Source organism: Diplotaxodon limnothrissa, linkage group LG8 (assembly GCF_057381915.1).
Source record: "Diplotaxodon limnothrissa isolate DT_005_m linkage group LG8, D_limnothrissa_male_GT1.1, whole genome shotgun sequence".
Taxonomy (NCBI): Eukaryota; Metazoa; Chordata; class Actinopteri; order Cichliformes; family Cichlidae; genus Diplotaxodon; species Diplotaxodon limnothrissa.
Window position 1 is genome coordinate 28,645,440 of NC_140603.1, and position 13,468 is coordinate 28,658,907.

Sequence of the window (13,468 nt, forward strand, 5' to 3'; positions counted from 1 at the left end):
TCCTGGATTAATCACATATACACAGCAGCTTATCACACACATTCATTTAATCATTTCCCAGTCCCATCATTACAATTACTCTTTATCCCCCCCCCCAAAAAAAAGAAATCCACCCACACAAATGTCATTATACTCTGATTGTCTCTGAAAGGCTCCACTGTTTAAACAAATTGTACCTGGAAGGATTCCAAGAAGGAGTTGAAGTAGATGAAGACGATTTGAGAGATCTCATCTTCCCCTGGGTTGACAAAAAACAGCATATAGGTGATTCCCAGGAGGGGGAGAAGGACGAGCGTGGCCTTCACGGCTTTCCTGCAGGCGAAGAAACCACAGATCAGACAACCATGACGGACAGGCTCAGCTCACTGTGTGTTAAAGGCTCTTTTTGGATCCTTTTACCTGACTGAGGATTAAGTGTAAATCGTGACTAAGATCCAGGGTCTCTATGCTTCAGGTACAGCAGAGCACATTCAGTTCGTGGCTTTTTCACAATAGCATGGCTCATTTACACACAAGGTGTCCTTTACTGTCCAGTGGAATTACTGAGAAGAATAAGTCACTCTCAACTAGACATTCAGCGTGCAGGGTTTTATTGTGAAGGGGCATGTTTTAACCCAAACCATTCACTCAAACCTAGCCTTACCCAGTTTTTGCTGTCTAAACCTGACTAAATACTATTTAGTACATTAAACCAACCAGATTTTTAGTGGCTAAATATTTAGGCTTTTGCACCAAACCTAACCAAGTCAGTTTTAGTGGCAAAACCAAACCAAATCCTTCTTAGTGCCCAAACCAAGCCAAACATAATCACATTATTTTTAGTTGTTTTTCACAGCGAAAGTGAAAACAAGTGAAAAAAAAAAAATCAAATAAATTATCAAATAAAAGAAAGCAAAGGAAAGAGACACAGATGATCCAAAAGGACATGAAAGAAGATTTCCTGAATGGAAAACCTGCAAATTAAGTCTTCAAACTTCCAACTTCCTAATGTGTCTCTAAAACTGGCTAATGTAGTTGGCAGACTTGCCAAGGAACACATTTTCTATAACAGGTAGAAGCAAAAGCAAGTGGTATAAAAAAAAAACCCCACACTACAATGAGGAAGTGTTTTCACAGCAGGTAACGTTCAGTTCACCTGTACTGGATTGTCTCTGATGTCGTAGAGGCTCGCAGTTTGGTCATCAGGATTCGTACGATGTTGAAGAGGAAAATGAAATTGATCTGTGGAGAAATCAAACAAAGTAAGCATGGTACTGATTATGTAGGAAATTTTATCTGAATTTTATCTCTTTTATTCTGACTGGGTAATATGGTGTCTGGTGGGTAAATACTGGAACAAGTGTCTGTATATTTTGTGATAGTTTCATCCTTAATGTTTTTCTTTTTTTTAAATGATATGGACTAATCTCATCTGAAATAAATAAAGGTCCTGTAAATCAATGTGAACCTCTTTATGAAGGCTTTACAGTGCGTGTCAGTGTCAGAGAAAGGTTATTTTGTTTCCATCTACTCCTCATTGATGTGCTCTTCATATTGCTTAACCCCTTTCACCTTTCGTTTTCCTTTAAATGGCTTTTAAAATGATTTTAAACCTCATTTTCTGACATTATTGACTGCTGCTCACTGAGGTTCAAGGTTTCTTCATTAGCACCCAGGGCATACTTGTTGTGCAGTAGATAGAGTCAGAACTACAGAAGTGTTGCATTAATATAGATTATTACCTTTGTGGTTTTTTCAAAGTTAAAAAAAAACAAAAAACAAAACCACATTAAAACCTTACATTTAAAAATTAGTCAGGGAAGGTGAACCAAAGGAATGTGAGCTGTTCTTTGCAAACACAGGACTCACCTATAAGATTATAAGCCATTTTTGTGGTGAATTTTTGTTTTGCAGAGAATATGTCCCACATGCAAATCACGTTTCCTTCAAAACATACAGTATGTGTTGTTGCAATTCACTTGTGCTTTGGCATGCTGCTCAAACTGCCAACTCTGGGGCTGACAAATGGCCATTTGAGGCTGGCTCCAAGAGCAAATCGGTCCCCATAGACTTGTGTATTAAAATGCCCAACTTTACTGCAGAAATAAACATGTTTACAGCCTGGCTTTGCCTGCTAGGCTTCACCTCAGTTAATTGGGGTCACTCAACTGGACCACTTGACTGTATTTCTGTCAAGATCAGTAGAGTCAAAATATGATTGCTATTCCATCTACGGTAATTTATATCCGGCTGTGCTGCAAGGATCACGTTCCACAAACATGTGTGGAAGGCCTAAGGCAGGGACAGCGGTGGTACAGAGCAGGCAACAATGACATCGATGAGACTGAGGTAGTCAGGCATGGTGTGAAGAGGAGGGACCTGATAGAACGTGGGTTGCAAAGCTTCTTGCAGAAGCAGCAACAGCCATATGCATGGTAAAGAAGCTTAAATATCTAGATTGATATGGGGTTTACCAAAAGGATGTGGAGAAGGGTATTAGATGTGCTAGCTGCTTAATGAGGCCCATTCCCAGTTTGTAGTACCATAATCAGTTATCTGTCCAATAATATGGCAGTTATGATCACAAGTCTGTACCTGTGTCATTACCTGTGCAGTTTATGAATACAGCTTAATAACCAAGCTCTGCTAATGCTAACATCTCATCCAAGCAAGGTCTGAAGCTGAAGCTTTAAAATGTGCAGACACCAGCGTGACACGACATGCTGTTTGTGGACTTTAGGCAGGTTTTCAATTCCTGATTAACTCATTCACTGCCATTGACGTCTATAGCCGTCAATTGCAGTGAATGAGTCAATGGGTTTAACTCATTCACTGCCAATGGCTGGCAGTTTGTTACATTTCACATTTAAAAGTTATACACAAACATTTAGTGCCATTGAAAGAATGGTAGCTGGGCAGGTCAGTGCATTAACACAGATTAATATGTCCAGTTGCAAATGTACTTGCATATACTTGTTGAGGTCATGTACTTTGGTACATTTTTTGATGCACCTTCACTAGTACTTTCTTTTCAGCTACTGAATATCAAGCACCGATGATGACAAAGTGCTTCTAGAAGAAAAACAAATATTTTGAAGTCCCCATCTAAGTGAATGGGGTAAAGGGGCATATGTTTAGCTTTAAAGATCACTGGGCTGTTGTAAGGCAAGGCAAGGCAAGGCAAGGCAAGTTTATTTGTATAGCACAATTCAACAACAAGGTGATTCAAAGTGCTTTACAGAGACATTAGAAACAAGAACAAATAAAAAGCATGATTTAAAATTGATTAAAACAAGCAAATAAACTAACTAACTAATTAACAAACAAACAAACAAACAAACAAAACAGTATATAAAATCAAAACAGATAAAATCAGAACAGTAGATAAAATCAGTAGTTAAATGTAAGTTTTGAAATTTAAGCTTAAAGTGTGGATTTGGTGCTTTATTCAAATGCAGCTGAGAACAGGTGAGTCTTCAACCTGGATTTAAATAAACTGAGTGTTTCAGCTGATCTGAGGCTTTCTGGGAGTTTGTTCCAGATATAAGGAGCATAAAAGCTGAATGCAGCTTCTCCGTGTCTGGTTCTGACTCTGGGAACTGATAAAAGACCGGATCCAGATGACCTGAGGGATCTGGATGGTTCATACTGGGTCAGGAGGTCATTGATGTATTTTGGTCCTAAACCATTCAGAGCTTTATAGACCAGCATCAGAACTTTAAAGTCTATCCTCTGACGGACAGGCAGCCAGTGTAAGGACCTCAGAGCTGGACTGATGTGGTCCACTTTTTTGGTCTTAGTGAGGACTCGAGCAGCAGAGTTCTGAATGAGCTGTAGTTGTCTGACTGATTTTTTAGGTAGACCTGTAAAGATGCTGTTACAGTAATCAAGCCTACTAAAGATGAATGCATGGACTAGTTTTTCCAGGTCCTGTTGAGACATCAGATCTTTTATCCTTGATATATTCTTGAGGTGATAGTAAGCTGACTTTGTTATTGTCTTAATGTGTTTTTCTAAGTTTAGGTCTGCATCCATCACTACACCCAAATTTCTCGCCTGGTTTGTGGTTTTTAGATGTATAGATTGAAGTTCTCTGGTGACCTGTAATCGTTTTTCTTTGGCGCCAAAGACTATTACTTCAGTTTTGTTTTTGTTTAGCTGGAGAAAATTGTGGCACAACCAGTCATTAATTTCCTCAATGCATTTACCAAGAGCCTGTACAGGGCCTCGGTCTCCTGGTGACATTGTGATATATATTTGTGTGTCATCTGCATAGCTGTGATAGTTTATTTTGTTGTTGTTTATAATCTGTGCCAGTGGGAGCATGTAGATGTTAAACAAGGATGTGGATTGTTGGACCCAAATGCAGAATGCAGGTGACAAAAAAATGAAATAAAAGATGAGTTTTAAAAGCTGAGGAGAAGTTCATGACAATAATGTCCAAAATGGAGTTTGTTATATAACCACGAGTGGCATCGAATAACCCAAGACTGCACACAAAGCTGCACAAACTAACCCTTGAACAATATAACAGTCAGCACTAAGCACTGAAAACTCACATAATAAAACAGGAACTAAAGTGTAAAGTTACTACAATGATAATGAAAACAGAACATGAATCAAACCTCACCCTCACAATAATCAGAAACTTAGAGGGCTTTAAAAGCAATAAAACTAAATCCTGTACAAACCCGAACAGAGAAATATTAAAGGATCCAATGCTTAACTCAAGAAAACTGTAGGATTATGACATGAAAGTAAAGAATCACTAATAAGAGCCAATAAAAAGCGTTTCAGAAGTTTGGCGTCTTTGCACCAAAACAAGGTTTAAAAAGGTTTTTCCCTCCTGAAAAACATACTATGCACAGGCACAGGTCAACGGCCGCCTTTGGCAGATCAGACTTCACCCAGATTCCCAGATCTCCTTCTTATTTAATATCTCCTTATCATCCATCCATCCAATTCAATTCAATTTCAATTCAATTTTATTTATATAGCGCCAAATCACAACAAAAGTCGCCTCAAGGCGCTTCATAGATACAGAGAAAAACCCAACAATCATATGACCCCCTATGAGCAAGCTCTTTGGCGACAGTGGGAAGGAAAAACTTCCTTTTAACAGGAAGAAACCTCCGGCAGAACCAGGCTCAGGGAGGGGCGGGGCCATCTGCTGCGACCGGTTGGGGTCATCCATCCATCCATCCTCTTCTGCTTATCCACTTCAAGATCATGTGGGAAGCTGGAGTCTTGTTGGGTGATGTAGACCTTTATCATTAACACATGATACGGCTACATAATGTACCCACTAACTACATACTAATTAAACTCCATCCATCACAGCTGTGAAATGCTACACGTTAAAACACACTGACAGTTTATTTTTATTTTTATTATAGATTTTAATCACTTTTAGCTGATGATAGTTTTAGTGTTTCAATACGGGGCTTCTGCTGCTTTTACACACAAGTAAAATGATTTCTTCTTCCACCCTTTATGGCAGCAGGATGGAGATGACTCAAAATAAACAGAGTGTGCGTGTTGATGGTGTTGAAGTACACGTCAGTCAACGTTAACAGCTTCTGTACAACAAGGAGCTCTATGTCGATAAGGCACTAAGCTGTTTAAGGCTTTAGTTAAACAGGAGGCTTTACTGGCACAGAGAGAAATCTAACATAATGCCTACATTCTCCTTTAATCTTGCTTAAAAAATGTTCTTTGTGTATCTAAAGTGCTTCTTGAGATTATTTTTCCACTGTGTGACGAATGACAAAATCAATAGCTTGTGAAATAAGTGTGAAATATGTCACATGGGAGTAAAAATAGACATAGGAATACTTTCCAGGGCCGGTTTGACCCGACCTTGGCTCGAACAGATGTATGGCAGCCTCTCAGGGACCCTGCACTCTATTGGTCTAACTAAGCTCATGCAATTTTTAATAACATACCAGATTCCTTCATTAAGGCAGGACATTACTTTATTGCTGATATTAAGAGCCGCTGGTGATGATACCTGGAGAGTCCACCGACGCAACACCCTCAGAGAGCAGACCACGAATTTCCTGGTGACCACATGTTCACCCTGTCGGATTAAGTGCTGGGCACAGAGATAAAAGCCCGCAAGAACATGCCATTGTAAGGAAGACTGGAGAAATTTCAGGGAAAGTAGCAGAGAGATATTAGAGCAGACAGATATGTGCTCCAGGGGCGAGTAAAGCAGGAGCGAACACAGTAAAGAGCCTCTTGAAGAGATGATTTTTCCTTTTTTTTTCAAAGAAGAGAGGATAAGGGTGTGCTGTTTTGGATGTTGGGTGGGGAGGTCACTCGACCAGTCGAGAGCCAGCAGGGACAAAAAAGTCAAAACTGAGCAAAGACGTGATCAAACAGTGACAGTGTGTGAAGACGTGGACTGTAGAGGGGGAGGAAATAATCTGATCCTTCAGTTAAACAAGACCTATTCTGCTTCTCCTAATATTATCTCATATATATCCTGTTCAAGTGGACTTTCAAATCCAACAGGGCCAAAATGTTAAGTTTCAAATACGGAGGTTTGAGAATGGATAACTCATCTCTGTGAGCTCATAGCTCAGGTTTCAGAATACTCGAAACCAAAAATGGGCAAAAAAACGACCCAAACCATCTCAGTCCGGCTTGCAGCATCCTACAAGGAATGCTAAACAACCCCACTGCCCAAAAACAACCCAGTAAAGGCAACATGATGCTTAAAGCCTGTACTTCTATTTAACTTGACTCTCGCTCATATGTGTTACGTTTTATCTTTAAACGCTACACTCTCAAGAGTTATAGATGGTGCAAAATGATTTAACCTTTAAAACATCTGCATTTGTACATAAGATCTGCTAACTTTTACTTATATATATTTAAGTGAACTGTTGTTTTTTAATTAGTAAATGTTCAGTCTACTAAATGCTTATTGTAAAGCTCTATTATGTCTTCCAAAGACAGTGTTGGGAAGGTTACTTTTAAAATGTATTCCACTACAGATTACAGATTACATGCCCCATGTATTCCGTTATGTTACTCAATGAGAGTAACATATTCTGAATACTTTGGATTACTTAATATATTACCATGCTTTTTTACAACTACATGAATGTACTATTGCTGTGTGATTTATTACCATTACTGAAGGACACTCGCCATACCAATACCAACATTTAAATCTTAATATAAATGAGTAACAGTAGGTGGACATTAGGTAAGGCTGCACTTTTTGCAGCGATCTCGTGTAGAAAACTATTCCGCGCGTATATAAATATAGCTTACTTACAACTGGGCTTGTCAGACACTCTTTTTGGCTGCAGTGGTTATTATTATATTTACATGCTTCATACATGCTATGCCATTATGCCGCAGTAGAGGTGACATGGGCCGCGAGATTGAGACACAGACATTAGAGCCTCTTAATGCGTGTTTTGTTTGGGTTTCCACTGGAGTGAAATGATCAGAAATAGAGAGGGGACAGCCTAACATATGAAACAGGAAAAGACCGCCGTGTAATCCATTAATTTCAACAAAGTAACTGTATTCTGAATACTACCTTTTTAAATGGTAACTGTTTACAATTCTTCATATTTTGCATTTTAAATACGTAACGCCGGCACATGTATTCTGTTACTACCCAACACTGACCAAGGCTCATGTTTGCCTGCCCCAACAAATTGTTGTTAAAACGTTTTGCTTCAGAGGGGCAACCAATCAGAAGAAAGCTGGCTTGGTTCAGGACTGGAATGAGTGCAGAGTTTGTTTGAACATTCGGGGCACACATTAAGTGCGAAGGGTACACTGATCCTCTCTTTTACCTGCCTGTCGACCTGGGACCTCCCCTGTTATTCATGTCCAGATAATCCCAAGTAAGACAATTTCATTCCATCACTCTCTTTGGCTCTCGGAGGAGGCGGACACACTTTTTCTCCTCTCCCTTATCTTCCCTGCTTATGTCCTTGTCTAGTCTCGTGGTTTTTTTGTATTTTCCCTGGAACACTCTCACACAGTCTGTTCTCTAAAACCTAAAAGAGGAATTATGGATTGGATCAACTGGTCCCTAAATGCAATTGACACCCCTTTCTCAACGAGAAGTTTGGGCTTGGGTGAGCCTGAGTGCTGAAGATATCTACCTATTCGGAACCATGGTAACAGGGTTCTGGCTGATCGGAGCTGGCTTGGCCCTGACTTATCGAAGAATTAAGAAAGCGGAACCGGCTGTTCAAACCCCCACAAGGCTGCCCGCTGGGATTGGAACGATGGGAGAGGCGTGAGTTTCTCAAAATGGGCTCATTGAGTCAGCACGGATAAGATCTTGGAGAAGCTACGGCTGCTGTGAATACTCAGAATAAGATCTCTGACTGCAGACTGGATACATCTCGGAAGGGCTCGCTCGGAATAACATCTCGGGGCGCAAATTGGACTGCCGTGAGTTCTCAGAAATTGGCTCCTTGAGCACAAGAAATGACAACGTCACAGAACGCAAGTATGGCGAAGCTCGCGGCTCTCCAACGGGAGATTGAGAGACCAGTGTTGGACTGTAGAACTGCTTTGAAATTCAGATGAGCTGTTCGCACTAAAGTAAAAAATACCATCCCTTATGTGGATACCCCTTTGGTGCCAGCTGCAAGGCTGGAGCTGAACAAAACACCCTGATAACGACTGTGTTTAGTCTGTTCCTTCCCATTCCTACCCCGGATCCAACGCCACCTCCAACGCTTACCTCCCCTCTGATGTGGACATCGGGTCAGTTGGAGGCGCAGTCGAAAGATTGCAGCGGTCCCAGATCAGATGTACACACTGGAACTCTTTCCCATGTTGCTTGTCTGTGTTTATTGTGCTATGGTGTGTTGATATCTGTGCACTCCTGTATTATCCTTTTGTGTTACACATTTCGATGTCTTTTTTCCTCGCTACCTAGCCTGACCTGTCTCCTCAATGTGATGTTTGTATTGTATGTACGGTCGGCAAGGTCTGTCATCTCGGTTGTGGGCAAAAGACCTGCAACTGACAAATAAAGGCTATCTCATCATCTCTCATCTCATCATCATCAGAGTACTAGATACTTCAGAGATTAACTTGGCCAGTCAAAACTCCCTCTCTCATCTTCTACAGAAGTACCGATAACCAGTTTGAGCTGGATCTGTCTTTTGAATCCGATCTCTATTCTAATATTTTGTATATTCAAATGATATCAATACATGTAGATGAAAAACAATGCATTTATATTAGGACATATCTGTAAAGGTGATTGTGGTAGAGTAAAAGTGCAACATGTTCCTCTGTGTAAAATTACAAAATAGAAAAAGCGTACTCCTCTAATTCTTACATTTAAGCACAGCACTGGATCGATTCTACTTATCTACATTGCAACAGGGGACTGAGGACAGTATTTTGGATGCTCAGACAGGAGAGGGTTAGTCCAGATGAGAGCTGAGCAAAGCTCACACGAGTCCCCAGCTATTCTGTAAAATCTCGAGGACCTTTCACATGAGCCCCGCTGAAGGGCTCAGAATCACAAGGGACGGCTGGCAGGGCGAGGGTGAGTCACAAAAACACATATCCGAATGCTGAAGGAGAAGTCTTTCTTGGAGCTGACATACAGTTTAGAATGAAGATTAATCTCAGCTGTGATTTGACGGCAAACTGGATGCAGATGAGAGATATTTTCAGTTCAAGTGACAAGACAGATTTGCAAAAGCTGATTTGTGATGAAAGGCACCCACCCCAGGGGGTGGAAATAGCCTAGTGTAAGAGATAATTCCTTCAAGACTGAACATATATTTGGACTTTATTCATGTTTTTATGCCTGAAGTCCAAAATGAGTCCCAGAGGTTGTCAAGTTAAACGTTAATCTTGATAGAGCTAACGTCGGGCCGGCTCATTTATCATTGAAATATGTGTTCAACTTTCCAACTTTCCAACGCCTGTCAGGCATTTCCAAGACATAATGAGGACTAATTGTACCTGCAAATTATGTCGAGCAGGTTCTGAAGCACATGCTACTACTGAAGGGCAAAAAAAGAGACTCTTACCACTAAAACCAGAATCATGGGACCTTGATAGATGTAGTCTGTGTACACGCCAGCTCGCTTCCCAAACCAGCACCTGAAATGTCAGCAAAAGCAATCAGTCATGGTTTGTTCTAACGAGCAGGTCCATTTATATTGTCACTCATCTCCTCCCCTTCGGTATGTGTTGGCATTCATTTCCCAATGTGTGCTCAAGGGGTTTAAACATGTGTTTTCCAGTCAGTGATTCACCCAAAATATGAGTTATAGCCAGATTATTTTAGCCAGAGGTGGGAAATACTCTCAGGACTTTAACCCTTTAAAACAAGTAACATTTAAGGGCTTCTGCCTTAATATAAATGAAAACATCTGCCAGCCTCGTGAGAACAGAAGAAAGGATCTTATGTAATTTTCTTGAAATGAATCAAGAGGGAATAAGGCAGCTGGTGGCAGCTGGCCCCTGCGGTTTTCATCAAATCGTACTCAAACAGGATTAAACCGAGCATTTGTTGGGGACTATTTTTATCTGTGTAATAATACAAACAGCACTCTTCCACTACCTGTGCCACACCCTTGTTTGTACAGTCTCTACTCTTAATATACTGATATTCGTGCGTAAACAGGGGCTCCAGTAAGTCTGTGTTCATTGATGAATTACGAAAAATGCTCCTTGAGCACAAACTGACCCCTTAAAAATGAAAGAACCACAGAGTGACTCTGTTTCGATAATTAACCCTCTGATGTCTGAGTCCTCACTGATAATGAGTTTTAAATAAAAGTTCTCCAAATTTGTGGCATTCAAGAAAGGAAAAGCACAATAGCACACACAAATAAAAAACTGTATCCCCCACCCCTACCACGAAAAATCCCATGTCTCTATCTGAGGGATTGTGTTTCATCATCGGCAAAGATTTAGGCCTAAGAGTTAAATCAATGGTAATCTTTTTCTGGAGGATTTCAATCAGTTTGTAGAGGAATGGATTAACTTAGCGTCTTGCTGTATTTCTTTTGAATTTTGTGTGTTTGCTCTCCATCATCTCTGCAGCCTGGTTGCATTTGTTCCCTCTCTCCTCATACCGTCGACATGGTTTTGTATCTGTGTATATCACTGGCCTTCATTTGATTTGTTGTTTTCTTTTCACGGAGCACTTTCATTTGTTCACGTGTCATATTTTGCTTCCGTGTTGTCGGGGTTTGTTTAGCTGATTGCTGCCTCGTGTATCTGGGAGGTTTGCGTTCCCTCCTTCAGCTGTCAGGTCTTTGCAGCCTGGGTTCTTTTTGTTGTCATTTTGTTTGGTTGTTGCTTTCCTTGAGCTTTGCTTATTTGGATTGTGTGTTTTGCTGCTCAGCTGAGCCCTGTACTGTATGATGCAGGTTGATATACTGAGGATATCTTCAAACTGTGCATGTTAGTCTCAACCTAAAAACTGCAAAGCAGTGTAAGCGCTCACACGATGGCGTTTAACAACTATAAGACCACAAGTCACAAACTAAAAGAAGGAAAGAAAAGCTTGCAAAATGACTTTTAAAGGCTTAGAGTTAGACTTGAATTACAATGGTGACTTCCATTAAATTATGTGTTGTTTAGATCTTTTCATGGAGTATAATAGATAGTATAACTTTAGCCTTCTTCAGAATCAGAATCAGAATCAGAAACTTTATTGTCATTGTCATGAGAACAACGAAATGAAGAATGGTCCCCGATCATTGCATCATCCCTAGCAATATCAAAATATAAATAAAACAATAAAATTCAATAAATAAAATAGATAGAATACTTAAAATACTAATAAGATATAACAGTAAAACATTCACATACATTCCCACACACATGCTTCAGACCGTGCATAGATTAACACAAGAGTGGCGTGATGGACATTTTTTTGTAGTATTCAGATGTGTTATTGCAGTTGGATAACAACTGTGTTTGAGTCTATTAGTCCTTGCTCTGATTGCCCTGTACCGTCTGCCTGAGGGCAACAGTTCGAACAGGGAGTGGCCAGGATGTGAGGTGTCTTTTATGATGTTTTGGGCCTTTTTAAAACAGTGGGCGTTGTGTAGAACTTCCAGTGTGGGGAGAGGGCAGCCAGTGATCTTTTGGGCGGTGTTAATGATCCCTTGGAGTGCTTTCCTCTGAGCCCCTGTGCAGCTAGTGTACCAGATGCATATGCAGTAAGTTAGAACACTCTCAATGGTGGCTCTGTAGAAGGACACCAGCAGTCTCTGTGTGATGTTATTCCTCCTGAGAATTCTCAGGAAGTACAGTCTCTGTTGGGCCTTTTTCAGCAGCTCGGAGGTGTTCACACTCCAGGAAAGGTTCTCCTCTATATTGACTCCCAGGAAGCGGAAGCTTGCCACCCTTTCTACACAGTCCCCATTTATGAATAGTGGTTGGATCTCTGCCTTTTTCCTTCTGAAGTCTATTATGAGTTCTTTGGTTTTTGAAGTGTTGAGGAGGAGGTTATTGGCCTTACACCATGACGTCAGCTGCTCCACCTCGTCTCTGTACGTAGACTCGTCTCCCTTGGAAATGAGCCCCACCACTGTGGTGTCATCTGCAAATTTCACAAAGATGTTGCTGTGGTGGCGAGGAGTGCAGTCGTGTGTGTAGAGAGAGTAGAGCAGTGGACTGAGCACACAGCCCTGGGGTGAGCCAGTGCTGAGACTCAGGGCTGAGGATGTGTGATGGCCAACTCTGACTCTCTGTCTACGGCCCGAGAGGAAGCTATTGATCCACATGCAGGTGCTGTATGGAAGCCCCAGGTCTTGTAGCTTGGCCACCAGTTTGTGTGGAAGGATGGTGTTAAAAGCTGAGCAGTAATCCACGAAGAGCATCCGCACATAGCTACCATGCTCTTCCGGGTGAGTTAATGCAGCATGGAGTGCTGTGGCTACAGCGTCTTCCGTGGATCGGTTTGCTCTGTAGGCAAACTGGTGTGGATCCAGGCTGCGGGGCAGGGCTGCTGTGATGTGTCTGCGGACCAGCTTCTCAAAGCATTTCATTACCACTGGGGTGAGTGCCACCGGTCTGTAGTCATTGAGGCCGGTGATGTGGGGCTTCTTAGGCAAGGGGACTATGGTGGAGGACTTCAGGCAGAGTGGGACAGTCGCCTGTGCGAGGGATTTGTTGAAAATCCTGGTGAAGATCCCAGCCAGCTGTCCTGCACAATCCCTCAATATTCGACCTGGCACACCATCAGGACCCGCCGCCTTCCTCGGGTTAACAGCCTGCAGCATGCGCCTCACCTCGTGCTCTTCCAGGGTGAGGGTGGTGCTGCTATGGGTGGCGTGTTGCTGCTGTGGCTCCAATACCTCCGGTACCCTGGTCTCAAAGCGGGCAAAGAAGATATTCAGCTCCTCTGCCAGCTCCAGGTCACCGTCCGCAGCTCCGAGATTGATCTTATAGTTGGTTAGGTGCTGGATGCCTTGCCACACCTGCCGGCTGGTATTACTCTTCAAATGGTCCTCGATCCTCC

General features: G+C 41.7%; 1 protein-coding gene across 1 annotated transcript in view; it reads right to left on the minus strand.

The window, feature by feature from the left end:
* Positions 1–13,468, minus strand: part of LOC146627126 (corticotropin-releasing hormone receptor 1) — a 38,260-nt gene that overhangs the window by 7,148 nt on the left and 17,644 nt on the right. Inside the window, exons 5-7 of the mRNA XM_085361061.1 lie at positions 10,017–10,089; positions 1,136–1,221; positions 177–312 (exon numbers count right to left, since the gene is read on the minus strand). Of these exons, the coding sequence (XP_085217187.1) occupies positions 177–312; positions 1,136–1,221; positions 10,017–10,089 (295 nt within the window). The remainder of the gene's footprint in view (positions 1–176; positions 313–1,135; positions 1,222–10,016; positions 10,090–13,468) is intronic.